At 46.0% G+C, this 27,330-nt stretch overlaps 1 protein-coding gene across 2 annotated transcripts in view; it reads left to right on the top strand.

Annotated features, from left to right (window-relative positions):
- MMP15 (matrix metallopeptidase 15) overlaps positions 1-27,330 on the top strand; it is a 207,943-nt gene that overhangs the window by 152,610 nt on the left and 28,003 nt on the right. For both annotated transcript variants that reach the window (XM_069217432.1, XM_069217431.1), the window contains 2 exons: positions 12,261-12,399; positions 22,961-23,111. In XM_069217432.1, the coding sequence (XP_069073533.1) occupies positions 12,261-12,399; positions 22,961-23,111 (290 nt within the window). The remainder of the gene's footprint in view (positions 1-12,260; positions 12,400-22,960; positions 23,112-27,330) is intronic.

Raw genomic sequence — 27,330 nt, 5'->3', positions numbered from 1 at the left:
AAGATCTTGCCTGCTCTTCCTAACAACGTTTGGGCTTTATGTGCACAAACAGTACAGGCTGGCCAATATGCGGCCAAATACATCTTAAGGTCAGCATCGACACTATGGAACGTTCTGGCCGTGCAATGGGCACTAGTGTCATTGTTAAAAGATATGGTTGGATCAGGATATTGCAAAGGTGTCCTGCATCATTGATGGATTTGCCCTTTGACGCAGACAATTTTTTTAGGCCAGTTTGCTGCTGGAATGCTTTCAGCTAGGCAGGCTACGATCCACTCACTGGGATTGCTTTCCACAGTTTGCCAGTTCCACCAACACTAGAGGGAATTCTGGGAGTACTCAAGGGGCCTTGCCTACTGGCAGAGGCAGCTCTCACGGCCTTTCCATGGCTTTAGAGAGAGGACTAGGCCACCAGCAGCATTTGTGTTTCTATTTCCTCACTTGCAGCAGCTGCTGCCAAGCTGCTTTAGCTCCCTCTCCACAAGTCATATAGGACAAGTAGGGGCAGAATCAGATTTTACCTGCCCTTCTGGCATACAGTTACTTGAGACCAATGGGCCCTTCAAATTGTTCAGTTTAGTTACACTATCCCCTTTTCGCCCACCCCTCCACATGTTCCTCCAGTATGTGCTCAAGAATCAGCAGAGCATGCCACCATCCTAGACTGAGTTCAGATGCTGTTTGCCAAGGTGCAATCGAATTGTTGCCTGAGGGGGAGAGGGGCACAGGATGCTATTCTCGATACTGCTTGGCGCCTAAGGAGGAAGGAGGTTTGAGGCCGATATTGGACCTCAGGCTTCTAAATACATTCCTCGAGAAAGACACGTTAAAAATGTTGGTTAGCTCAGGTCTTGGCAGCCATGGACCCCAGAGAATAGAGTGTACTTGAACTTGCAATATGTGTACTTTGATGTACTAATCCGGCAGTCTCATACGTGTTTCTTCAAATTTGTCATTAGGTTGGAATGCTTCTAGTTAACCTTCTTGCCCTTCACCCTTTCCTTGGCCTTCAGGGGTTCACGAAAGTGATGTCAGTGGTCACGGCTCATTATCAAAGGTCAGGAAAATATGTGTCCCGTATACCTTGATGACTGGTGGCTAAAACAGTCTTGGCTCAGTCAGTTTCGGACAAGTTGAAAAGACAGTCATTGCTGTCCAACATGCAGTTTTCCATCAACGAGCCAATATGCCATCTAAAACCCGTGTACTGGATTTCCTTTATGAGGGCCACCCAAGACATGGCGACTTTTAAAGCTTTTCCACCTCCCTAGCTAGCTTAGCACATTTAGGCTGTGATCCCAGTGTTTTCGGTTCATACCTTAGTTCAGGCCTGGATGGTGTTAAAGCTTTGTGATCTTGTACCTTTGTGCGTACTGCTGGTGCCTCAAGCCCACTGGCCCATGCAGGCCCTGCTGTGGAGTGTTCTTCAGTGGAGTTGCTTCTCAGGCAGTATTTGCATATCATATATGACAGCGCAAGGCCTTCAGTGGTGGCTGATGGATGCTAGCATAACTGGTGGCAGACGGTTCTGCCTGCTCCATCCTGAGTTCATAGTAGTAATGGACGCATCTTCTCTGGGCTAGTGAGGTCCTCTGGACGATGTGGATATAAGAGGTTTCTCGTCTCTGGTGGAGGAGTTTAATCATATCAGTCTCGTGGAGCAGTGCCCCATATGCCATGTCCTCGAGGCTTTTCTAACTTCCATGAATGACAGGACGTGATGGACAATCACTTGACAGGCTGCTTGTTGCCAATGAACTGATGTGAAGACTGATTAATGTAAGCCTCTGCTACTGGTTCCTTGTGACTGTCTCTATGGATTGTTCACAAACGCCTTGAGTTCTTTTATCCTAGACACACCAGGTATACCTGACTCAGCCTTAACAGGCCCCTGCTGACCCTTACCATGGCCCATCCCATAGGCTGAGCCTGTCAACCGCATCACTGAGTTAAGAAACACCTTTCCGGTGCTAAAAGAGAGCAGGAGATTGGGCATCTCGGCTGACTAATGGAATTAGGTCCTGACAGACAATACAGCAACAATGTGGAACTGTGACAAGCACAGTGAAGTGGGGTCCTGTATCCTGTTTGTGAACTCTCTGAGTCTGTGGTGGTGGCTGAGCCCCGACGGGATCTCTCTGACTGTCACCTGGCAGCTTTCCTGAGCATAAGGGCAGTAGAACTGGACAGATGTCCTTTTGCCAAAAACAGCTGCCAATTACTCTGAGAGGTAACTCTAGTTGTCTTCATGTGATGAGGCACTGTTTTAGATCTTTTCACTGCTACCAAGAACACTCAAAGGCCAGCTTTTTTTGCTCTGGAGTTTCCTCCTCGAGCTTCATAAGGAGAAGTGTTCTGCCTTTTGTGGGACTCCCACTTCCTTGATGCACTCCTGCCTCTGCCCCTGATCCCAAGAGTCATGAATAAGGTTAGGATAGTCCCAGATTGGGCTCAGAGGGTTTTGGTACCATTATGTGCTGGATCTTAGCATCAGCGTTTCACTTTAGCTGTCTCTTTAGAAGAGTCTGCTGTCCAAAAAGTAGGACAGAATCCTGCACCCCAAACTCCACAAACTACACCTCCATGCATAGAGTTTGGATGGAACCAACCAAGTTCTCCTTTTGAAGATTGTGGATGTGTTGTATCTTGCGACCCATTCACAATGTCCATCTACTCTGGATGCTGGTCTAAATTTGTCGCTTAGTGTGATAACAGACTAGTTGGTCCTCTTCTTTACAGACTGTCTTATGTTCCTTTGTTTATTTTGTCTTTAACCAGGCATGGCTTTGCTGTGGACTAGTTAAGGGTTACATATTTGCCATTTGACCTCCCTACGTTTGCCTAATAATCTCCTCTTGTGATGCGTTTCTTAAAAGGGCCTTTGTATAGGTTTCCTCTGCTTTCTGATGTAGTGAGACCTTCATTTGGTCATCTTTTTATGTGTGTGCCATTTGAGCCTGTGCACTGTTACATTCAGAAATATCTGACCCTCAAGATTCTCATAGCTATCACTTTTCCACATCGCACCAGGGAAATGCAAGTGTTCTTTCTTCAGCTACTGGACTCGGGCTTACTTGTTTCTGAAGGTGGTGTTTCCTTTTCATGTGGAGCAGGCCATCATGTTCCTCATGCTCTTCTCTCCACCACATCCCTCTAAGGAAGAGGCGAGACTTCATTGAGGAACACAGAGTGAATAACCAAATCTTGGTTGGGTTCACTAGTGCAAAGAAGAGAAAAACAGTCCAGAAACAAATCTTATCCAGGTGGTTTATCCTTGGCATTAAGTTGTGCTGTGCACAGGCCAAAAACGTTCTCCCAGAGGGACTCTGTTCATTCCACCAGGGCGATAGCTATGACTAAGGCTTTGGCTCGAGGTGTTGATTTGCTGGACATCTACCAAACTGCTACATGGGCATCTGTCTGTACATACACCAGGCACTCTTCTAATGATTGTCAGGTCTGCAACGGAGTATTTTCCTTGCTGTGTCCTGCAGGACTTCCTGGTGTGAGTCCACACCTCAAACCTACCGCCCTTGGGAGACTACTGCTTTGTTATCAATTCAAAAGGTAGGGAGCCTTCAGTTAGAAATAATCTTTGGGCATTCAAGTTACTTACCTTCTGTAACACTCATTCTGGTGTATATGTACTCTAACCACACATGTTTCACAGCCCGCCCTCCTCCCTGTTCTGTGACATAAACTTCTGGTAGGTCTTAAGACTTCCATGTAGAGCTTGTACACTGTCGACATTCCGATTTGTTAGTCACTCTGTGTTTGATGGTGCAGAGGTAATGGCTGTTAAACTATCATTGTGCAAGACTGGCCTTTATTTGAGACTCTGTGTTGCCACTTTTGGAAGTGGAATGGACCCACCTTAGAATCTGATTGCATCACCTACCAGCGTGTGAGAGCTATCACAGATAAAGTTTCCGGATCCAGTCTTGCCCATAAGAATATTGAAAAGTGTGAGGAGCCTGCTGTTACACAGCATATCCATCATTAAGAGCATCGCCAAAGGTGAGCCACCTGGTCTGTAGGTCTGGTGTGACAGCATCGTTGTCTGCAACATCTATGTTACCAATTCTTTAAAACATATATAATGGACTTTAGGTCTGCCCAGAGCATTAGTTCCCTCTCACTGCATGGTATTGATTATTTGGTCTGTCAATCTGCCTCCTACAAAGTACTTGCATTAAATGCTTGAATACCTATTTTACATCTCAAAAGTGCAATGAGACATGACACATTACATTTTTTAACTCATAGATACATTATATACAGAAAGCAACTTTAGTCACTGCAGCAGTCATTTTTTATAATTCTGAATTCCCAGTGCTTGTATTACTTTGGTACACCTGAGTTTCACTGGATGAGCAGTCCAAACAAAGGTCAGAAAGATCAGTCGCCTCACCCTGAATCAGACTGATCTCCAACATCTACACCCCCGGAGCACCCAGTAACTACAGACTGTCCCGATAAGTATCACAGTTGCCATGGTAATACAACTAAGCACGCCACAAATAGTGCACATGGAGCTGGATAAGTAATTGGATTTTGGTGCTTAGTTTCCCAGACCAATGACAAACATGATGGAGGCTTTACTAGCTCAGTAAAAACCTTGACTATATCAAAAAGCAATGTGGAGAAGAAGAAATCCTTTCATATTTGCATCCTTTCGCAGGCATGCAGGGCAGCCATATTCGACTGGTACCTGTCCGCCATCACTTCCACAAGTCCAGCCTATTTTTCTGCTACAGCTAAAATTAACCCACTAAAACAATCCACACAAAACCGTGCAATCATACTTGCAGTGCACAAAGAGATCAGCCATCCATTACCTCGCCTGGTGCTATAGGTAAGGGCTATAATCAGGCCTACTGGCAGTGGCGGCCCGTCCTTTAGGGTGGAGGGGCCACCCCCCCACCTTTTGCCCCTCATGAAGAGTGTCTGTCAGGCTGAACAAAGGTCAACCTGGCAGACACTCTCCATGTTCAGCTCAGGCAGCCAGGAGCGAGACATGCACGATTTGCGCACACTCCTGGGTGCCTGAGCTGAACTTTGCTGGGCTGAGGAGGTCATAACTCCTATGGGCATGACCTCCTCGGCTCAGCAAAGGTGCCTCGAGGCCCTCCCCTGGGTGACGAGGAAAGCGTCACCAATTGACACTCTCCCTGGACGCTTCAGGTTTAAGCACTGAAGCGCCCAGGGCGAGTGTCAATCAGTGACACTTCGTCACAGAGTGGGGTGGGGTCAGCAGTCTAACTGACCCCATCCCACTCTGTGACGAGGCTGGGACTGCTGTCTCATAGGTCAGCCAATGAGAGAAGGCAGCAGTCCCAACCCTCCTGGGACCTGGAGGCTGAAGGTAAGTGTGTGTGTGTGTGTGTGTATATGTGTGATGTTTCAAAGTGAATGTTTGGTGCGCGTATGCATGTTTCAGTGCTTAGAGTGTTAATGGATGTGCGTGTGTGTGTGTGTGAAAGAATGAGTGTGTGCGATCTTTTAAAATGAATGTTTGGTGCGTGCGTGCATGTTTGAATGGTATGAGTGTTGTTAATGGATGTGCGTGCGTGCCTGTGTGTGAAAGAATGAGTGTGTGTGTGTGTGTGTGTATCCCGCCCGCCCCCCTCCCTCCTAAAGCTCCCGATCGCCACTGGCTACTGGACTTATGTGATTGGGCGGCCGCAGCATTTTCGCATAATTATAGATTTGCCCCATAATCCATTACCTGCGCATAATCTGCAGATTTCAACAAACAAATGTTTTTAGCTCAATCAGTTCCAACCTTACTAAAAACGCAGCGGAAGGCCCTTTGCAAAGGTTAACTAGTCGCCTGTTAACAAGTGTAATAAAAATGATAAAACAATGAAGTAATTCTATTACAAAACGTGCCACATAATTTGCCTTTTCTTGCTGTAGAATTTACTCAATTCTGCTGCATAAATTGGCTCTCCACTGCCACATAATGCCAGCAGCCCTGCCTGTAGTACAACTGACTTTAATAAATCATCCCTGCAGACCGCAGTCGGTGTTCCTGACCAACTTCAAGACATGACTCTCTAAAGTACTTTGTATCCTAGTGATACCGCAACAAGGTGCATCAGGGGCGGCCTTTAGCGCATCCCAACGGATCCTTCACCTGTTTAGTTCTGTCCCCCTCCTACATTATTCAGAACAGCGGCCCTAGGTGTGACGACGAGGATGGTTCAGCAGGCACAAACATAGAAAGACAAGCACTGGCAAATCCAATGTGTCGAAATTGTGAAACTACGGAAATACCCTCCAAAAATGACGACACTGAAATTATACACAAACGCACGTCTACTAAGACGTCGACTGAAATATGCTCGAGAGAGACATTATATTATAGTTGTCAAGCTAAATACTCAATAAAACCAACCCGCGTATATGTGATTAAAAATGTATATGAGAATAATAAGGTCAAAATGCAGTCATCAATTGTAGCTTCTTCATCTCTATAATGGATGAAGCAGTTATCGAGATGCGTTTATCTTCATGCATAAGACTCGTTCTGTAAGCGGCGAGATTACTGAGCCATAAGGATGTATTGGAATATTTGAAACCTATCCTGTACAACACCACTTTAGGAACATGTTTACCTATGGAGCAACACAACCTTCCCTGAGCTAGCATGAGGTCAGCCTCTAACCAGTAGTACGGGGCGGGCAGGTAGGGCCATACTGACCTCTGGGGGCTTCTGGCATTTCCACATGGTCTACGCTGATGCACCCCTGAAAATACCTGTTTTGGGATGGTAGAGAATGCCCTCTGTCCCCTTCTCAATGCGGGGCTGGTTTTGCTAGGGCTGGTCTTGGTACCTAGACTGCCCATAGACCCTTTAGTTCAGCCGAATAGCTCTGCATTAGCCAGACTCACTTACCCCAAGCTTCAACTGCCTGACAAAATGGGGCCTCGCCTCAGAATAGAAGGTCAACCTCAAAGGCTCCTAGACCTGGCCACTTGAACTGCTGGTTCAACTCTGTCCAAAAGGTGAAGAAAGTCGATATAACTGCAGTGCAGTAGCGTCCACCAGCAGCTTCACCCTCAGAGACAGCTTCTTAATTCACTCTAAAACATCAGCAAGAGAGACCCAAATCCCCTCCAGGCGTCCATCACTGTTGCCGGCTTGTGGCAGATGCCTCGCTGCACATCATTTCAGACCCTGACAGCCTTACTAAACATGAGACATTGCTAATTACTCTAAAAGCATCGGAAGTGGAGAGCACATTACATTTACTCCGACATTGGGAAGTCTGTGCAGTCCTTCAGGACGACTGGATAATAAATCAAAGGACAGATTTACCCTGCTGTCCATGTAGCAGTGTCTTCAAGCGGTTGGAGGCGAGTCTGCGGACATCAGAAGAGAAGCCGCTGCTGTGAATATGGGTTATTCTCATTTGGATTCAAGGGATTGAGCGCCACATTTTTTCCTTGGACAAGCAGACACATTTAATATGCACTGAATGTATCATTCTGACCATGTTCCTCCTCCTTGTGTCTGGCTCTCATCCTTCCAACCTACTAAATGGTCTCGCTTCCTCTCCTGCACGTCTCTCTTCTCCTTCGTCCCTTCACTCACTTCATAAATCTGAAAGGTCTCCGATTTTCCCCAGCCCCCTGTTTATTCACAGGTGTCCTAGCTCCCCTTTAATGTTATAACCGTCCCTCTGTCTCCACATACTCCCCTGCTGCCATGTCCCTCCTCGACCATTTCTGAGGCCTCAACTTCTCCCACCCTCTCGATGATACGTCTGTACCACCTTTACACCTCGTTGTATCTTGGAGGTGGTTCCTCTTCACCTGCTGGATGGTCCCTCTTTCTTGCATCCTGATCTCCCCCTTGCCTTTTCTGTCACTTTCCCGCTCTCCTCTTTCCATGAGTTTATGCTTCAAACTTACTCTTTGCAGTGGTCACAAACTGAGGAAGGGCTGACTGGGTTTCTTAACGAATGACATAATTCCAGCAAAAATGTCTAAACTCTAAAAGAGGTTTGAGGCCACACAAAAAAAGAGAATCCTATGGCCAAATATGGAGAATTGCCTTAGACATAAAAGAAAGGTAAATAGGATCAAACAATGAGGAAGTGCACTAACCTAAACAAAGGATTTTATAGTTGCGACAATAGTAATTATGCCTATCTGTGTTATGCTAGTAATACATAAACGTGACTTTATTATCCGAATACTGCCCCTGGTAGTGGTCCCTCACGCTCGCTACTCAATTGGACTTTTCAGTATGATGAATCCTGGCCCTAAACCCAACTCCAGTGTTGAACAATGTCAAGTATCCTACAGTGAGTATGTCCACCGACATTTTCCTTATGAGAACATCAAGCCAAGCTAAATTGCACAAAGCCCAAGTCATTTTCCTTTCAAACTGCTCACGTTCGCAATCATAAAAGCAACATTCTCGGTTCCGGGATTACAGTAGTTTTGGGCACATTGATGTAATTTGTCAGTGAGAGTTATGTTCTAGGGATCTGCATCCCTCATGCCTGGTCCATTTCAAGTCTACAAACAATTCCATTGGTTTCTTTGTTAATTTCCGGTGTGACCGACTCATGTAACTTTGTTATTCTAATCCCTTAGCTCAGCCAGTGGTTTTATTAGTACTTTTATAGTTGTTACCATCCATATTCAAGAGACATCGGAGTGACAAATAATTCCTCCCACTCCAAAAATACCCCTCCAGTATTCCCTTTCTGCTTTTGCTCAACTTCCTATCTCTTTGTTCAGCACTAATCCTAGAAAACAATACAGGCCCCAGTGCCACCAGAGCTGTAGTGACCAGAAGGGGACATCTTCAATCCATCCATCCAGCCCCTAAAGGATCGGGTAAGGGGCTGCTTGCTACCTCCAAATGTATCCCACGTTCTGAGACTCTTGTTGAAGAAGAGCATGCCAGTGTTTTTTCTGGGGTCGGTCTGGTGTACAGTAATGTAAAACATTATGTAAGTAAATTACTCTTGCCATGTCTGTTCACCAGAAATAGCTTTCTGGATTTGATTAATTTTTAACTTGATAACGATTTGGACAGCTGGTGGTTGAAGGCATCATTGGTTCTAGCCGGACACTATCCAACATAGACTACATATGCAAAAGTGCAGAGTTTAATTACTCAACACCAGGATACAATGGGTTTTATTTATACAATGAGGTAAATGTAGTGTCCTGCTGGACACGCCAATATATTCTGCCATTTCCTGATAGCTGGCTTTCACACTCACCCAACACACATGCAGCACAGGCGTCACAAGTGACATGACAGCTGACAATAAAAGGGACCGAGCACACATGCCCTGGGCCAGTTGTATGTACCCAACATATGTATCTGTTTCGTCCTTACCTCTGCATGTGGGTCCAGAACCCTACAGTGGTGGCGAGCGGGTCTGATCCCGGATGTGCACTGGCAGCAGCCCTGTAGTGCCTTCTGGGGGGTGAGGGGGAGAATATCCCGAGGCACTCCTGCATCTGCTGTTTGCAAGGCAGCGACTGAGGCAGATTAGGGCTGGAATAAGGCCACCCAGCGAGCGAGGGTGACAGCATCCAGTCTTCATGCCCCTGCAGTCGCCGCCTGCCATGAGCCAGCACACCAACCGGCCCTGGAGTGAGAGATCCGAGAAAGGGGGGAGAGTGCCACAGGCAGCACCGTGAGTGCCCTCAACGCTCGAGATGCCCACACACTGCCAAGAAGCAGACCCCCATCTGCACGTGCAGCGCCTGCTTTGGCAGACAAACAGTGCCTACCAGGGAATGGTCGCTGGCACCAGTGATAGGAGATTAGGCAGCCTCCCATGCCGTTTCCACAAGGCCTGCGGTTCCCCGGCTAATGACAGAGAAATGGGAGAGCAGGACCCGCAGTGGTGCAGAAGCATGGCGAGAAGCACTCCATCCATACTGTGTTCAAGCCCAGAGTCATCAGGTTAAATTATGGATGCGTGGTGTGATGCCTGAGTGCTACCAGATGCACCTGTCCACTTATTCTGTACTGACTTGCAGACTGCCTGAAAAGACTAAGGGCCATATGTACGAAAGCTTTTTCCCATAGACACAGAATGGGTAAAATCCTTTGGTACATCTGGCCCTAAGAGACTCAGGGGGTCATTCCGACCCTGGCGGTCAAAGACCGCCAGGGCCGGGGACCACGGAAGCACCGCCAACAGGCTGGCGGTGCTTCCCAGCCCATTCTGACCGCAGCGGTAAAGCCGCGGTCAGAAAAGGGGATCCGGCGGTTTCCAGCCGGATTTCCCCTGCATGGGCTGAATCTCCATGGAGATTCCGACCCCCTTCCCGTCCATCCTGTTTCTGGCGGTTTTTACCGCCAGGAACAGGATGGCGGGAACGGGTGTCGTGGGGCCCCTGGGGGCCCCTGCACTGCCCATGCCACTGGCATGGGCAGTGCAGGGGCCCCCTAACAGGGCCCCATAAAGATTTTCACTGTCTGCTTAGCAGACAGTGAAAATCGCGACGGGTGCAACTGCAGCCGTCGCACCCCTGCAACTCCGCCGGCTCCATTCGGAGCCGGCTTCCTTGTTGCAGGGCCTTTCCCGCTGGGCCGGCAGGCGCTCTTTTGGCGGTCGCCCGCTGGCCCAGCGGGAAAGCCAGAATTTCCGCCGCGGTCTTTTGACCGCGGAGCGGCCATATGGCGGTAACCGCGTGGCGGGCGGCGCGGTCAGAATGACCGCCTCAGTGGTGTTTTGTTGTTTATTCATTCCCGCAGGTTGGACTTATTTTTTTATTTTTTTTTTTTCAGTAAAGTTTGGGAGGGATGTAGTGTCCTTCTGGACACGTCACTGTATTTCAGCCACTCCCTGAGGGCTGGCTTTCACACTCATCCAACATAGGCATCACGAGTGGCGTGGCGCCTGCCAATAAATGGGGCTGGGCGCACGTGCTGTGGGCCAGTTGTATGTACCCAACATATGTGTCCGTGTCGTCCTTGCCTCTGCATGCGGACCCAGGGCCCAGAACCCTAACGTAAATTCACCTGGAAGAGCCCGCCCGGCTATAAGCAGTTGGTTCATTGTCCAGAGTCAATGTAACATTCAATCTGTGGTGCACTCGACTGTTTTTCTCATGTCACTGTAATAATAAATACGTGAATCTGCATTTATTCCTACAGTTCCAGTAAATAACATGTTATTGGGCTACATGTATTTTCTCTGGCACCTCAGACATCAAATTAATCACTAAACCATACATTAATCTTCTCCAAGCATACCGTCCTCCATCTAATCTGCCTCACCTCCAAACTGTACGAAACACAACCAGATACAATGACAACAGATCAAAACCACTATGATACCAGTCAGCAGTCACCCCAGAACTATAAAGGGCGTCCAGGTTTCGAAAATCGCTTCTGGACCTCACAAATGATGGTAAAACGCTATACAAATGCACCTAGCTTAACCTGTAATGAGATATGGGTGCCAATCCAGACACTTTAAATTAATCTTAAACTACTTTATGAACATAGTGTGTTGCCAAGTGTATTTTTACAAATATCTTTCTAGATTCCTACAATATACACCAAGCCGTCTCATTAAGCGCAGTCGCCCAACGTGACTTAAAATAACACCCGCCGTTTATTCATCTCCCTTGTTTTGCAAGAACTTCAAAGTGTGCCAAAATGACACAATTTACTTTAAACAGGAACGTTGTAGAAACTGTATTTGCTATTTTATATTTATCAACACAAGAACTACAAAGGAAAGCAGGGATCTATCAAGTTAAATAATCACAAAAAACAAAATTACAATAGTGTGCGAAGGCAACCGTTTCAATCCGTCAACATGAGGCCTTTTTTGTGTGGATAAAACACATTTAATTATTAGTTTGCAAACGGTTAAAGAGTAAACTACATTCCTCTGGCTAGCCTTGCAATGAGCATCATATGGCACAAACTGCCCTACAACGTGAAGGCGTGGCATTTGTTTAACTATTGCGCTGTGAATGTGCCTGTTCGCTAATGGCAAAACAGGGTTTGCAAGTGTGATTGATGCCCTCAGTCGGCAAGTATCATAATTTATTTGTTATACAGAGGTTTTTTTTAAGTGTAGAATTCACTCCTTGGCATGTCTTAAAGAATTTCTGATTTTTTTATATGCTGAAAGCAGAGGATCTTTTTTACTGGGGTAATTTTATCAAATTAATTTGCAGTATAACTTGTGATTTTTTTTGCCTGTTAATTTCTGTTGTGTGCATAACTCCTCTAATGGTTGATTTTGTCACCCTATAAGGGGCGGTGGTTTTGGAGAGTTCGCAATAACCGAGTCCTGGACAATTACCCTATGCCCATTGGGCACTTCTGGCGGGGCCTTCCAGCTGACATCAGTGCCGCCTACGAGAGACACGACGGGAAATTTGTCTTTTTCAAAGGTGAATATAACGTCCCCCCACTTTATCCTTGTTCTTTCTCCTTTCCCTCAGTCTCTCAACTCCCATCTGTTGCCCACCTTTCCCTCTGTATTCCTTCTTTCTCTCTTACCTCCTCTTCCATTGCCCTGTTTTGGGATTCTTCTCTTCTCCCTGATGTCGAACTCCCTCCACTTTCACTGCTTCCCTTGTCGTTGGGCAAAAGATGGTTGCCTCTGCCGTGCGCCCTCAAACCGTCACCCATTTCTCTCCATCCTGAGAGGCTTCTTCCAATCCCATTCTGCTCCTGGTCTCCTTTTGTATCTGTCTCTTCCTCCTCTCCGTCTCTGACCCTTGCCAGTGTGGGCTTTCTCACCCCCACCCTTCCTGTCTCTCCTGTGACGCCTTTCCCCTTACTCTCCTGTAGTGCCTCTCTCATGTGTTATCCTACCCTTTCCCCAGCTGATCCGCCTATGTACTTGCAAACTGGCTCTAAATTTCTTTTGAGGACTTTGACCTTCCCTTCCAGTAGAAAGGTATTGTCAGTACTGGTACTGGTCAGTACTTACATGTGTGAAATGTCCACCTCCTCCAGAGAAACACCTTGTACATTTTTTTATTTATTTGAACATGGGAAATTCCTCAAGTCCTGCCTGCCTCCTGTGGCAGGACTATGAAGGACGTCCCCACTAGGTCTACTTCCTGTATTATATTTTCTTAGGCATAGAAGATGGTGTAAGGCACCACCAGACTGTGCCTATTCTTTATGCTTCCTTTGTCCCAGTAGGTAGTGGTCCTGTTCAGCCTTTATTTGCCCTTGTGCTGGTGTGTTTGCACTCATCCACGTGAGTGCTGCCATAGGCTCTAAGGTTGCATGAGAAGATTCCTCAATAGTTGAAACAATGATCTGCAGGAAGGTCCATCCACTGTTCCCATTCGTTTAGGGCGATGTGATGCATGCGCGGCTTAGGGCCTCAATTGCTGTGGAATGGCTGCAAGACTTGCCATGTTTGATGCTGAGGTGGAGCTGCAGCAACATTTCCTTCTGTTCAGCGGGCCGTTAATGTGTCCGCCATGAGACTGTTACTAGGGGTCTTTGGTCAATAATGGTCAAACACACTAGCATGCGGCACCATGACGCTTATCCCTCTCCCAAGAGAGATAATAAGAGGGGGTAAGAGGAATAGACACCATCAGAACAGACTTCACTCCCCTCTTGTATTTTTCCAAGAACTGCTGAGGTCCCTAATGCAGTCCTTGTGAGACGTCTCTGCTAACGCTGTGGGAGAGCATGGTCACAGATCTCTCTTGCCACTTTCCTCTGAGGCCTTACATGTAATACTCCTATTGTTTGGCAGTGTTCTTTTGACCTTCACAAGATGATGGAGAAAATTCCCAAGAGCGTGATGAACTCACAAACAGCATTCATGTCCAAAGTTAAGAGTAGCTGTTTATGTTGGACTATCTCTTTTTTTATTTTATTGAAGTCTGGTGATAACCAGCTCAGAACTAGTTAGTCTTGACCCTGATGGAAGGGAAGAATCCAGAAAGACCATCAACTATTGTCTTTAAAGGCCTCCAGTACCCCTTGACCAAAACTATCTCGAGTTCTCACAGTCATTGGTGCTCAACCCCATCCTGCTTAACCTAGCAGAGAGTTCTACATATTTAAAATTTTATTGTGGTTTACATACCCAGAAAAATCTCCATCTTGCATCTCCCCAAATATGACACTCACAAGCAGTCTGGCTGTCATACTCAGAAAGGTTTATTTACAGCCCCTGTTGCACAAGACCAATATGTAATGAAAGGCATCTCTCGGGAAAGCAAGCTACAAACATAACCTCTGGATAGTTGTACAGAATCATACTTCTCACTCTTGTAAAGGCATATGGCAAGGTCAGAAAGGCGAATCTTTGGTTAGGAACACTCTCAAGTATGTGTAGTCCTGGCAGTGCCCAGTTGATCACTCTTGGAGTTAGTAGCTCTTTGTGGTGATTGGCTGTGCATTACCCAGTTACTACCCAGCAAAGAACTGCTGTTCCGAGACCAGTGCCTGGTGCCTGATGAGACAGACTCTTTGTGGAATCTGCCCACAGGTTGCTTGGTGATATCCAGTACCTCGTCATCTAGCCCTTTCTTCCCCTTGGGACAATCACCAATGAGCTCCACTTTGCTCTCTCCAGAGTCCACATCAGAACAACTGACTACAATTAGAAAGAATTCCCACTCTTATACACCAATACATGTGCAATCAACTAACTGGAGCACAGCACTTCCTGAAGTGATGCTAGAACCCATGATCTTATCAGGGCTTACATTATTTTTCTGTGATTAAGTTCATATATCTAGTCTAAATATTTTCCAGGTATATCCAGTTTTTTTTTAAAGACACATTAGTGGATTATTGAAATATTTCGTCTTTACTTTTAAAAATGATCTCTGGCCTCAACCAATATTAGTCCTTCGATGGAGTAAACCACCTTTTTACTTCATGCTCTATTACCATTTTCAGTACATTTGGTGGTATTTAGTAAATAAAGCCTTTATACCACTTTATGTTGTGGCCTTCCAGAGTTGGTTGGAATCGCCTTATGTTCATCTACACACAAATGTAGAACGCTCTGAGGGCAGTACCATAGTAAACAACTGAGAGGATGAGTTTGGTCTGAACGGTAAAGCACAAATCTGTCAATTCCGAAGCCCCTCTTCGCCACCTCCAATAGAGAACCCAAGAAACACTGATGACTGGTCCTTAATGGAATTGGTAGGCAGCAAAACTTGGAATACATTGGTGTTCAGAGCAAAACAGATCTAGTAATGATGTCCTTCCTGGAAGCTCGAGCTATCCAGCTGAGAGGTCACAAGTCAAGGCTCCTGCAGAAGCAATAGGCCTGCGCTGGGGATGACACCAGATAAATAGGGACAGAATGAATGATAATTACTTGTATAGTTTATAAGTTTGATTCAGTGACAGTTGGTCCAAAGGCCAGTGATGGTATCATGCCTTTGGCCTGTGTCTTTGTGGTGCTCAGGGCCCGTGGTTCATTGTGTCTTGCAGTTCTGCAGACTGGCTTCACAATACAATGAGCAAAAATCCTATTATTTAAGGGGATTCACAAACTGTTCTGATGGCTTTAACTAACCAGTCTTGCAAGAGTGTTTCATGGTTCTTCTACACTAGTAGTGTTCACAAAAGATTCCAGCTGTTGGACTTAGAGATTATCTTCTGGGCGTCCTTGGCTCACAGGCCCTGAAAGTTAATCAAGTGCCTTTCCTCTATCAAATGGAGTGAACTAGAGGCGTCACAGTGACTACTGGTGGTCTTTACTACAGAAATAAAAGGCCAAAGTCAGAACAGTCATTACGATCACAAAGGCAGAGTGGAAGGAACTCATGGGTATTGAACCAGTGGACATTTCACATCCTCTTCTGGTCAGAAAGACAGATGTTACTGCTCATGGCCGGTGACAACTCTAAAGTGAGCAAGGCCACGCCAGGTGTTCTCATCTTCTTAGCACTGGTACTGTTCAGGATAATATGCAGTTGGTTCGCTTTTCCCTTAGTTGACTTGCTAGTGGAAATGAACAATATTCTCCTCCTGTGATTTTTCTTCTGATTTGCACAGCAGGGCATCCTGAGGGTATATGCTCTTATCCTGTTACCCTCTAGGTCTACACTGTGGCTTTCCACTATTATCAGATTTATAGAATTCTTGCTTGAATCTTCAGGGAATTTTATCAAGCCATTGAGGTCCTGCCATTATGATCCAGAAAGTGGTGCTTTCTCTGCTGCACCAGTTGTCTTTAGCTACAGAATGGGTACCTGCACTTCAGCCCTCACCTCTAAGATTCCAGACTCCGACATGTATCAGTTACCAGTGCATCAGGCTCTCAGCATACATATTCAGGGACAGAGCTCCAGTGGTTAGGTCTCTACAACCTCGTGGCCTTTTCCATCTACTCAGTGTTTGGAGGTGATGTCATGGGTGGATTCTGATACCCAGAAATGTGATGCAGGTTGTAGGAAAATGGCTCCTTGATGCAATTACCCCCCACCTTTTGCCTCATATTGATGCTAACTTGACTGAGAGTGTGCTGGGATCCTGCTAACCAGGACTCAGCACCAGTGTTCTTTCACTAAAAATTTACCATTGTTTCCACAATTGGCACACCCCTGGCACACAGATAAGTCCCTTGTAAAAGGTACCCGTGGTACCAAGGGCCTGTGACCAGGGAAGGTCCCTAAGGGCTGCAGGATGTGTTGTGCCACCCTAAGGGACCCCTCACCTAACACATGCACACTGCAATTTCAGATTGTGTGTGTTGGTGGGGAGAAAAAGGCAAAGGCGACATGGCATCCCCCTCAGGATGCCATGCACACAAAACACTGCCGGTGGCATTGGTAAGTCACCCCTCTAGCAGGCCTTAAAGCCCTAAGGCAGGGTGCACTACACCACAGGTGTAGGAAAATGCCACTGTTGGCATGGTTACGCCCTAACTTTTTGCCTTTTGTTGATGCCAGCTTTGGTTGAAAGTGTGCTGGGGCCCTGCTAACCAGGCCCCAGCACCAGTGTTCTTTCCATAAAACTGTACCTTTGTCTCCACAATTGGCACAGCCCTGGCACTCAGTTAAGTCCCTTGTAAAAGGTACCCCTGGTACCAAGGGCCCTGTGGCCACGGAAGGTCTCTAAGGGCTGCAGCATATATTATGCCACCCTGGGACCCCCACTCAGCACATGCACACTGCCTCACCACTTGTGTGTGCTGGTGGGGAAAAAAGACTAAGTCGACATGGCACTCCCCTCAGAGTGCCATGCATACAACCCACTGCCTGTGGCATAGGTAAGTCACCCCTCTAGCAGGCCTTACAGCCCTAAGGCAGGGTGCACTATACCACAGGTGAGGGCATAGCTGCATGAGCACTATGCCCCTACAGTGTCTAAGTCAATTCTTAGACATTGTAAGTGCAAGGTAGCCATATTGAGTATATGGTGTGGGAGTTTGTCAAAAACGAACTCCACAGTTTCATAATGGCTACACTGAATACTGAGAAGTTTGGTATCAATGTAGGATTTATTGAGAAATGCATACAGAGGGCATATTTGAGATGTATGCCAGCTCTGCTGTTAGTGTGTGACTGACCAGTCTGTGCCAGCCTGCCACTTCCAGATGAGTTTCTGACCACAGGGGGTGAGTGCCTTTGTGCACTCTGTGGCCAGAAACAAAGCCTGTCCTGGGTGGAGGTGCTTCACACCTCCCCCTGCAGGAACTGTAACAACTGGCGGTGAGCCTCAAAGGCTCAAGCCTGGTGTTATAATGCCCCAGGGTACTTCAGCTAGTGGAGATGCCCGCACCCCGAATACAGCCCCCACTTTTGGCGGCTAGTCCGGGGAGATAATGAGAAAAACAAGGAGGAGTCACCCCCTCAGCCAGGTCCACCTCTAAGGTGACCACAGCTGAAGTGTCCGCCCTCCTTGGAAAATCCCCATCTTGTTTTGGTGGATTTAGCCCAATAGGGATAGGGATGTGCTCCCCTTCCCAAAGGGAGATAGCACAAGGAGGGGGTAGCCACCCTCAAGGACAGTAGCGATTGGCTACTGCCTTGTGACCCTAACACACCCCTAAATTTAGTATTTAGGGGTGACCCTGAACCCAGGATTTCAGATTCCTGATGACCTACAAAGAAGGATTGCTTAGCTGAAAAGCCCCGCAGAGAAGAAGGAAGACAACAGAGAACATGCACCAGCAACGCACCCTACGGGACCAGCGACCCCTGCCAACTTAGAGGACTGCCCTGCACCTAAGAAGGATCAAGAACTCTTGTGGACAACAGACCTTTCCAACCAAGAAAGAAGAAACCATCTTTAAAAGGACTCTCACCTCACTCCAGAAGCATGAGTCCCCACCACTCTGCACCCAACGCCCCTGGCCTGTGTCCAGAGAAACCAACGACCCAGAGAGGATCCCCAGGCGACTCCAACGACGTGTCCACCCTGGGCTGACCTCTCTGCACCCCCACGACGACACCTGCAGAGGGAATCCCAAGGACCCCCCTTGACCACGACTGCCCGGGAAGAAGATATTCAACACCTGGAGAAGCACTGCACCCGCAGCCCCCAGGCCCGGTAAGAAACCAAAAACCGGTGCAGCAGTGACCAGCAAGGGGCCCTCATCCTTTCCCAGTCAGTGGCTGGCCTGAGAAGTCCCCCCTGTGCCCTGCCTGCAACGTCTGAGTGACCCCCCGGGTCCCTCCATTGAATCCTATTGCAACCCCAACACCCTGTTTGTCCACTGCACCCGGCCGCCCCTATGCCGCTGACGGTGTGTTTTGTGTGCCTACTTGGGTCCGCTCCAGTGCTCTACTAAACTCCCCTGGTCTGCCCCCCGAGGACACGTGTACTTACCTGCCAGCAGACCGGAACCGGAGCACCCCCGTCTCCATAGGCACCCATGTTATTTTGGCTCCTCTTTGACCTCTGCACCTGACCGGCCCTGTGTTGCTGGTGCTGGGTGTTTGGGGTTGACTTGAACCCCCAACGGTGGGCTACCTATGCCCCGGAGACTGAACTTGTAAGTGCTTTACTTACCGTATTAACTAAACTGTACTTACCTCCCGCAGGAGCTTTTGAAATTTGCAGTGTCCACATTTAAAAAAGCTTATTGCCATTTTATGAAAACTGTGTACATTACTGTTTTGGTTCAAAGTTCTAACTATACCAATGCAAAGTACCTTACATTTAATGTACGTGCCTGCAATTTGAATCTTGTGGTTCTAAAATAAATTAAGAAAATAATATTTTTCTATACAAAAACCTATTGGCCTGGAGTTAAGTCATTGAGTGCGTGTTCTCCCTTATTGCTTGTGTGTGTACAACAAATGCTTAACACTACCCTCTGATAAGCCTAACTGCTCGACCACAGTACCACAAATGGAGCATTAGTATTATCTATTTTTGCCTCTTTCAAGCCTCTTGAGGAACCCCTGGACTCTGTGCACACTGTATCTCATTTTGATCTAGTATATACAGAGCCAGCTTCCTACACAGGTTTTGTCTTGCAGTTTCTTCAGGAGGTTTTTGACTTGTGTCTTTCAGCAGTCATGATGCGTATTTCAAGTGAACATATGAAGTTGAGGGATTGGCTTTAGCAACATTTTTTTTTTTTGTTTTCCTTTGAAATTTCCTGAATCTCATACGTTGTGACCTTTCCGTGTGATTGTCTTTCCTGCAGGAACCTCCATTTGCGTCCCTACAGAAAACATCGGTCTAGTTCCTTACATAGAAAACATATTTGTGATTGGCTTCACTAAGGCTAGGTTTCTGGGAGAATTAGGATAGTTCTTAGATTAAATCCTGTGTTCAACCTTAAGGTTATCTTCCTTCCACAAAGAACAGGTGATATGTTTCCCGTCCCTTTTCCTTATGCTGTGTCTAAAACAGAGCCTCATTGCAGGTGAAGTCATGGTAGTTGGCAGTCACTGAAATTCTTCTGCATTCAAATGTCAGCAGCACCCTGTTTATCAATTTGGTGTTGCCACAAGGAGCTTGAAATTTTCAATCTTTGCTTTCATCTGATGGATTGGGGTGGTTATCAGCTTGCCTCAGGAGAAGGAATGGTGAGCTCTTTCTTGCTGTATGCAGACCCACCAGGGGCACTTCTAAGGCCTTTCCAACATGTGGAAGGAGGGAGGCCACACTTTAGTATTTGTAGGGCACCAACTTGGGTGACTTACTCCAGTGTGTTTTTCACTACCTGCTAAATATGACTAGAGAGGTGGAGAAAACAGATTTTGGTATCAGCTTTTTTTATCTGTGGAACTACAAGCCTCAGTTCTTCACTTGATCTTTCCTTTTCCTGCTCAGAGCTTTAAAATGTCAGAAGTTCCACTGCTAAGTCATTTTTGTGTATCGGTTTTGTCTTCACACCCATGTACATCCTCAAGCATATAAGGATTGGGCCAAAGCTTGGGATGATGCAGTAATGTTTCTAATATTTACTGACAACCTTCACCTTGTTTAATCTGGTTCCTTTACCCGCCCTGCTACTTACTTCCCTTTTTCCCGCCTTGGCAGCCTCATCTTTGATTCTGTAATTGATTAGAATATAATCTCCAGAAGATAATCGATTAAAAATGCCCAGTATGGTCCTGTAAAGGACCATGTCACTTAAAAACAGGGATAAGAGATTTGTAATAATATATCCCATGGTGTGTAAGCAGCAAAACATTACTTATAAAACATCTAGAGCGTGGCATAAAATTTCTGAATCCACTCAAATGGAGATACTGCAATCCATTCCATTGGGACTATCAGGGTCCCTGGAGTTGGACATAGAAAACTATAGTGGCTGGCTTGCAGAGGCATTTGATCGTATTGCTCCTAAAAAAAAAGCTCTGTCAGTAAAAGATCTACACTATCCATTTTATTGTTTTCGATGGACTTAAGTAAACAGAACTTTATGGAGGAAATAGTACGATGCGGAGGCCAACAGTGCATATAAGACAGCTCTGAAAAGATATCGTTAATCTATCTGCAGAGCCCATAATGAGTATATCTCCTCCTCTATTGCGCTGCCGCCAATTAACCGCGGGAGCTTTTTAAAATGGTGAATTCCTTTCTTTCCCCGAGTGCTCTTCAGAACAAGCTTACTCCATTTGCAAACACTACCGAAGAACTCAGAGTTCTTTTAAAATACGATTTGCACTATCCATGACCAGTTCCCTACAAACACTGCAGTTTTGCCTGTTATGGAGTCTAATTCAACATCTCAACTCTTTCTTTCCAATTTTAATCCTATATCCATGAAAGAGACTCTAGCGGAATTGGCCAAATGGAAGTCGGGTCCCCCCTTGATTTATAAAATGTCCACCAGACATTTTATAATTGGCTTCCACCATAGTGAAACTAATTAACTCCTCCTTTGACTCAGCTCATGTACCTAAATGCTGGAAACAAGCTCCCCTTCTTGCATTACTTAAGAAACCCAATGCAGACTGTATTATCTTAAGGAATTATACACCCATCTTTCTTTTCCCTGTGGGCAAGGATGCTGGAGAAGCTAGTGAATAGACAATTGTCTAATTTTTTGGAGTCAAATCATCTTTTACATGATTCATAATCTGGTTTTAGTTCTGGATACATCACTGAATCAGCCTTGCTGGAATTATCAGAGTTTATTAAGGAAATCTTGATCACAACTCTGCGGCAATGGCGATGCTCCATGATTTATCCTTGGCTTTTGACACTGTTTCTTATGAGATTCTCCTGAGCAGGCACAGGAAATTTGGGATCCAAGGTCAGGCCTTGTCTTGGTTCAGATCTTTTTTGCAGGACAGGACACAATCGGTTTTGCTATACTTTTCCTCTTCAAAAGCTTTGGTTTGTGAAGTGTCACAGGGCTCAGCACTGAGCCCCACTCTTTTTAATATGTACCTTGAGCACTTTGCAAACTTAGTTGAATCCTGGGTCCTCAGGGTGATTTCCTACATGGATGATACTCAGCTTCTAGAATCTTTCCATGAGAAGGGCTTTCTAGTCCTCAACTACTTTAAATTATGTTTAAAATCAGTGGGCAACTGGATGAGTAGTAATCGTCTTAAGCTTAACTCTGATAAAACGGAGGCCCTCTTTATTGGAACTGAGCACTACCCTGATTCATGTAATTGGTGGTCTTCGGAGCTGGGGCCTCCTCCCTCTCCTGCTCCAATTGCTAGGAACTTGGGGATTATATTTAATTCCAAACTTTCATTTGTCCCCCAAATGAAAGTTGTATCAGCCGGTTGTTTTGCTACCCTTAAATCCCTAAGGAGAATGCTACACCTTGTACCTGTGGACACCAGTAAGGCAACTGTCTTCACTCCTTAGTGACATCTAAACTGGATTACGCTAACAGTTTACACTTGGGCCTGTCTGCCTATTTATCACGGTATTCGCAGATTGTTCAAAGTCCCGCAACTCATCTGATTCTTAAATTTCCAGCACATCAGTCAATACCACCCCACTTATGACAGCTGCGCTGGCTGCCGGTTACCAAGTGAGTCCAACTTAAGGCTCTTACCCTGGCCTGTAGAACCTTCGATGATAAAGACCCCATAAACCTAAGGAAAAGAATCAAGGCATATTCTCAATCTAGGCCCCTGAGGTCTAGTCGCCAAACAAGTCTTCAGAGTCAGCAGGAGCGTAAAGCAAAAAGGGGCAGAATATCTTTTGTGTACCTTATGGGTAAGCCCTGGAATATCCTTCTTAACCTTCGGCTAGCTTCTTCAGAATCTATTTTCAGAAAAAAACTTGAAAATGTTTATTTTTTAACTTCGTCCTCTAATTTCTTATTTGTGCCTACCTTAAGCCGTTAGCGCCTGGGTGCTCCTTCTGAAGTAATATTGCGCTTTACAAACTCTTTGTATTGTATGATCGGTAAGTAATTGAAACTTTTATTCTCCCCCCTGTAAGACCTATCCTTCCATTTCATCTGACTCTCTTAGGCATCTCTGTCTTTATCAGTTCTGCCACTTTCTTCTTTGACCAGTTGTCCTCCTGATGCACAGCAATAGGTTACTGTTGATCTTGTATTTTTTTTTCTTACAGGTGAGAAGTACTGGGTGTTCCGGGAGGCCAACCTCGAGCCTGGTTACCCGCAGCCTCTTACCAGCTATGGGCAGGGCATCCCCTATGACCGCATCGACACTGCTATCTGGTGGGAGCCCACGGGACACACTTTCTTCTTCCGAGGTAACAGGTAAGGTGCAATAGGAATTTGGCGGTAGCAGGGGTGTAGCCATCATTAGTGAAGTAGGTGCAGTGGTACAGGGGCGTAAGCGACCCTACCTAATCTTGACTTTCTTTTATCACTATACTGTGTAGAGGGGTGTCCTTTTTTAGGTCGAGCATACATGTTCAACCTCATGCATACTTGCTCATGTATAAGCTTCCGATGGCTTAAAGCGATTTCATTTGTTGGTTGCAGTGTCCTTTAAAAATTCTTGCTCGCTAGTGGTCAGTTCTGCCGTTTTCTCCCACCTTTGTCTGTTTCAGAGCAGTGACCAACTACTGTATTATTCCATTTTGGTTTCTTTATCTGTTGCTGTGACAGGCTACTTTTGTAATTTCTTTGTTTCTCTCTTTTCTCTGTGGGTGTTTTAGGCTGGTAGCAGCCTGTTTTTTTGCAACATTCCGTTCCTCCCACCTCCTCCCATGTCCCTGACATTTGTTTTGGCTTTATTCCTGTGCTGTCCTCGTTTACCTCTGGCTCCTAAAACAAGCTTATTTTACAAAAGAAACAACCCAGTGCTTTAAATGGGCCGGTACTGTCCGGTACTGAGTACCGGCACTTTTTTATTTTGAGAGGGAAAGTACCGGCACATCTCAAGAAAAACGGAATACTTTTAATTGGAGAGTACCGGCACTTCTCGGAAACAAGCAGGTACTCTGGCACAGAGTACCTGCACTTTAATTTTTCCATTTCAAGCACTGCAACCGATGCCTAAACATTTAGCTCACTGTTCACAACAGCCACAATATGCCCGTTATGGTAGAATGTAGCTAAACCTAGAAGCAATGATGTGAAACTTGCAGAGCATCACACCTGGAGTCTCTCTCTCCAGGCCACCTCCCTGCCAGACATCCCCACAATGGGCATTGCTTATCTCCTTTATTAGGGCAATACATCTTCTGAGTTGGCTCTGCTATTGTTAACCTCATTAGAGCTTTGTTGAAATGCAGGCAAAATGCTTGCAAGACTTTTCATTCTGTTAACATAAAAAGAAAAAGAAATTTCCAGCCTTAATTTCCAATTTCTGTTTAGACGTTTAAACAACTCGAGGTAGTGCAGTCATATGCTCTTCTCTCCTTAAGGGCTTGTGATTTCTGATATCGGTAGCCACCAGTGACCACCAAAACATGGCAGGAAAAGACAAAATTATGAGGCATTGTTGACCAGTTTATATGGCAAGAAAAGTCCAGTTCTGAATTTAAAACGTCAATAGCTCTAACTCAAGAAAATGCAAGACCTATTGAATTGCAAATGATCGTCCTGCCTTGCATTAGAGCCCATGGCACCTTTGCTGTGTCACTGGGTGACAAAGGACACCAGGCAGCAGTTAATAATGACAGTGTGGGATCTGTCTCCAATTCGAGATAGTTCCACTTCACACTTCAATAAATGCCACAACCGTACCTGTTTGTGTGCCCTCTCTCGCCTCAAGTGAATACTCATACACATTCAGTTTGTATCTCTTGACACACGTAATTACACAGTTAACACTCACGTACAGCCATGTATCTTCACACATAGCCTAAGCCCCTTACTCATACTGAAAAGCTGTGCCTCTTTATACACACAGCCTACACTCCTGTACCGCTCACACACAAGTTTTTACCTATGAACTCTTTCATGTACTTCGCCCACTCATAGAAAGCCTTTCCCATTTGACTACACCCTCAAGGCCTGTGGCCTCTCAAATACAAATACAATTACGTCAGCAACCACCACACATATGGTATCCCTCTCCTAAAACACGTATCCCATTTTTTAGCATACCTAACCTCTCAACAACACACAACCTGCATAATCACACACACAGCCAGTCTGTCCTCATAGGCACATAATCGGAGCTTGTGTGTGTTCATACACAGCCTACAACACCACAGACAGGCTGTTGCTTCACATACACACTCCACACACAGCCTGTGTCACTTCTCGAACAACGTGCTCTCACAGACATACAAGCAACACAGACTGTGCTTTTCCAAACACGCACAGAAACCTTTAAAAACATACCCATAATCCATGCCTTTCCCCTACATAAAAGGCTGCACCTCCTACATAGACACACTACTTGCAACCCCACATACACTATGCCTCCACCTCTTCACACAAACCGGTGTCTCATCCTTTCTATCGCACTCACACATACAGATTGCACCCATTCACATACATCAGTTGTTTCCCTTCACACACGAACATACTGCTTGTGCCCCTTAAACGAACATTCTGCAGCGTCTACATCCCACTACATGAAGCAATAACCTATTGCAAATTAATTTCCCACGAATGAGGAATAAGCTGTTGGACCCGGAATTACTCGGACCTTTGCGCAGGTTTCCTCCGATTTAGGTTGTTTATTTAACGCAGATATTTTATGCAGATAGTAAATATCTGAGCGGCTCGGGGTGTGGGAAGATGGCAGGGAGGGCAGCTGGGGTTCAGAAGGCTGTAGGCTTTCTGGGGTAACATTGCTCCCTCTGTGGTGCCTGAGGAGGACAGTTAGGTGTGAGATGTGGCTCTGCCCTGCACCCTCAACCTGTTGTTTTCCGAGTTGAGATCTGCATCCAGTAAAACCGTCTGGTGCTTCGGGATCCTGAAATTTCTTGTCCGGAAACACAGGACTAAATGGGATTGCTTGGAGCGGTGTCCCCAGTACCCCTCCCCACCCCCGGGGATACCGCTCTGGATAATTTGCAGTGGAGGCCCTAATGCACAGGCAGACACAGGCTCCATGCTGTGGCTTTGACATACGTCAGCAGTCATACTTCCTTGTTAGATAAATAATGCTGCATGGCCCTTGGCTCCGCAACAGGAGGCCGTTACAGTCGATCACACCACAAAGGAAAGTTGAGATAAACGAGAAGAAAAACAGGAATATTTAGAAAGATTAAAAAAAAGACATACAAACCTTGAACTCTACAAACTCAACAAGGAAGCTGGGCACCAGATCCGGCAAAGCAAGATGAAAGTGGCCTTTGTGCAAAACAGACACACATTCCTTAAATACAGAGTATTTTGCAGACGTCAGGAAACTCCCAGGAGTTAAGGGGGCTGTTTCGTTTGGGTGGAGGCAAAGCACGTGTCGATGAGCTAAGCTGCCACTAGAGAAAGCCAGTATTTTATGTAGTAGTTGCAAAACTTCTGTAATAATGACAACAATACACAAATCTGTATTTACCAGGAGCGTCGGACTGTCTTATAAGACAACCAGACAGTGTCCAAGGCGATAATCTAGTGTCAGATCAGAATGTGGGCCACGTTTTTTGGCTGTTTGTGGACCTGGTTTATGATCTGCTGGGCAGGTGTTGAGTTCCCTGATAATAAAAAAAAAACAAGCATCTGCAATGCAATGGGTCTCGCATGTGCTCGAGTTAGTTATTAGCGTTGTACATTCCTAACTGGACTTTTCTTGCCACATAAATTGAAAATGAAAAGTAAAACAGTTGCCGTAAGCAAACTGATTCAAAGCGCCACAGCCACCATAAGCGCGAAGGAGAGACACAAAAGGAAAAAAAAGTTCACTCACAATCAAACGTATCTGCAAAAGTGCAGCTATTCATGTAACAGGGTTGATGGCCAAGCCGGTAACAACACTGCCCCAAGGAGGGTCAAATGTAAGGCATTTACCAATGATAAAGACAAGACAATGAACAAGTGATAGTGATTGGTGTGCGTGATTAAAAGCCCACAGATAGATTTCAAAAGGCCAAAAGACAATGTCTGCAGCAAGTTCAAATTCATGCAATTTCCCATTCTGTGCAAAACACTTACACAACGTGTCTTTATTAGTGTAGAACTCCTCCAGTTGACAGCAAGGGGCACTTTTATCTATCTAATACACTATTGAGCTACTTTATTTTGGTTCCTGTGTCTTTTTTCTGTCCCAATCCGTCCCTGTTTGCAAGCAGTTATATTCAATTCTCAGGATAAACCTAATGAACCTGCAACCGTGGGAGGGATCATAGGTGTACCATCTGAACTCTCAAGGGCACAGCCTTTCGAAGGACATGAAAGGGGCCCACATACAATGCCCCCTCCACGGTGCTGGCATGAAAACTAAAATCAGCCCTGGCTAGTATCCAAACCAGACTCAATCTGCAGAAGGCTACAACTACAAGGGGGGCTTGTGGGCTTTCATGGTTGAGTCATGGCAGCCCATCCTGCTCCGACATGGTCCCCTACCCTTCAGCTA

The sequence above is a fragment of the Pleurodeles waltl genome, chromosome 12 (assembly GCF_031143425.1).
Source record: "Pleurodeles waltl isolate 20211129_DDA chromosome 12, aPleWal1.hap1.20221129, whole genome shotgun sequence".
Lineage (NCBI taxonomy): Eukaryota > Metazoa > Chordata > Amphibia > Caudata > Salamandridae > Pleurodeles > Pleurodeles waltl.
Note: the sequence above shows the minus strand (reverse complement) of the source record. Positions and strands in the feature narration are given on the sequence as shown.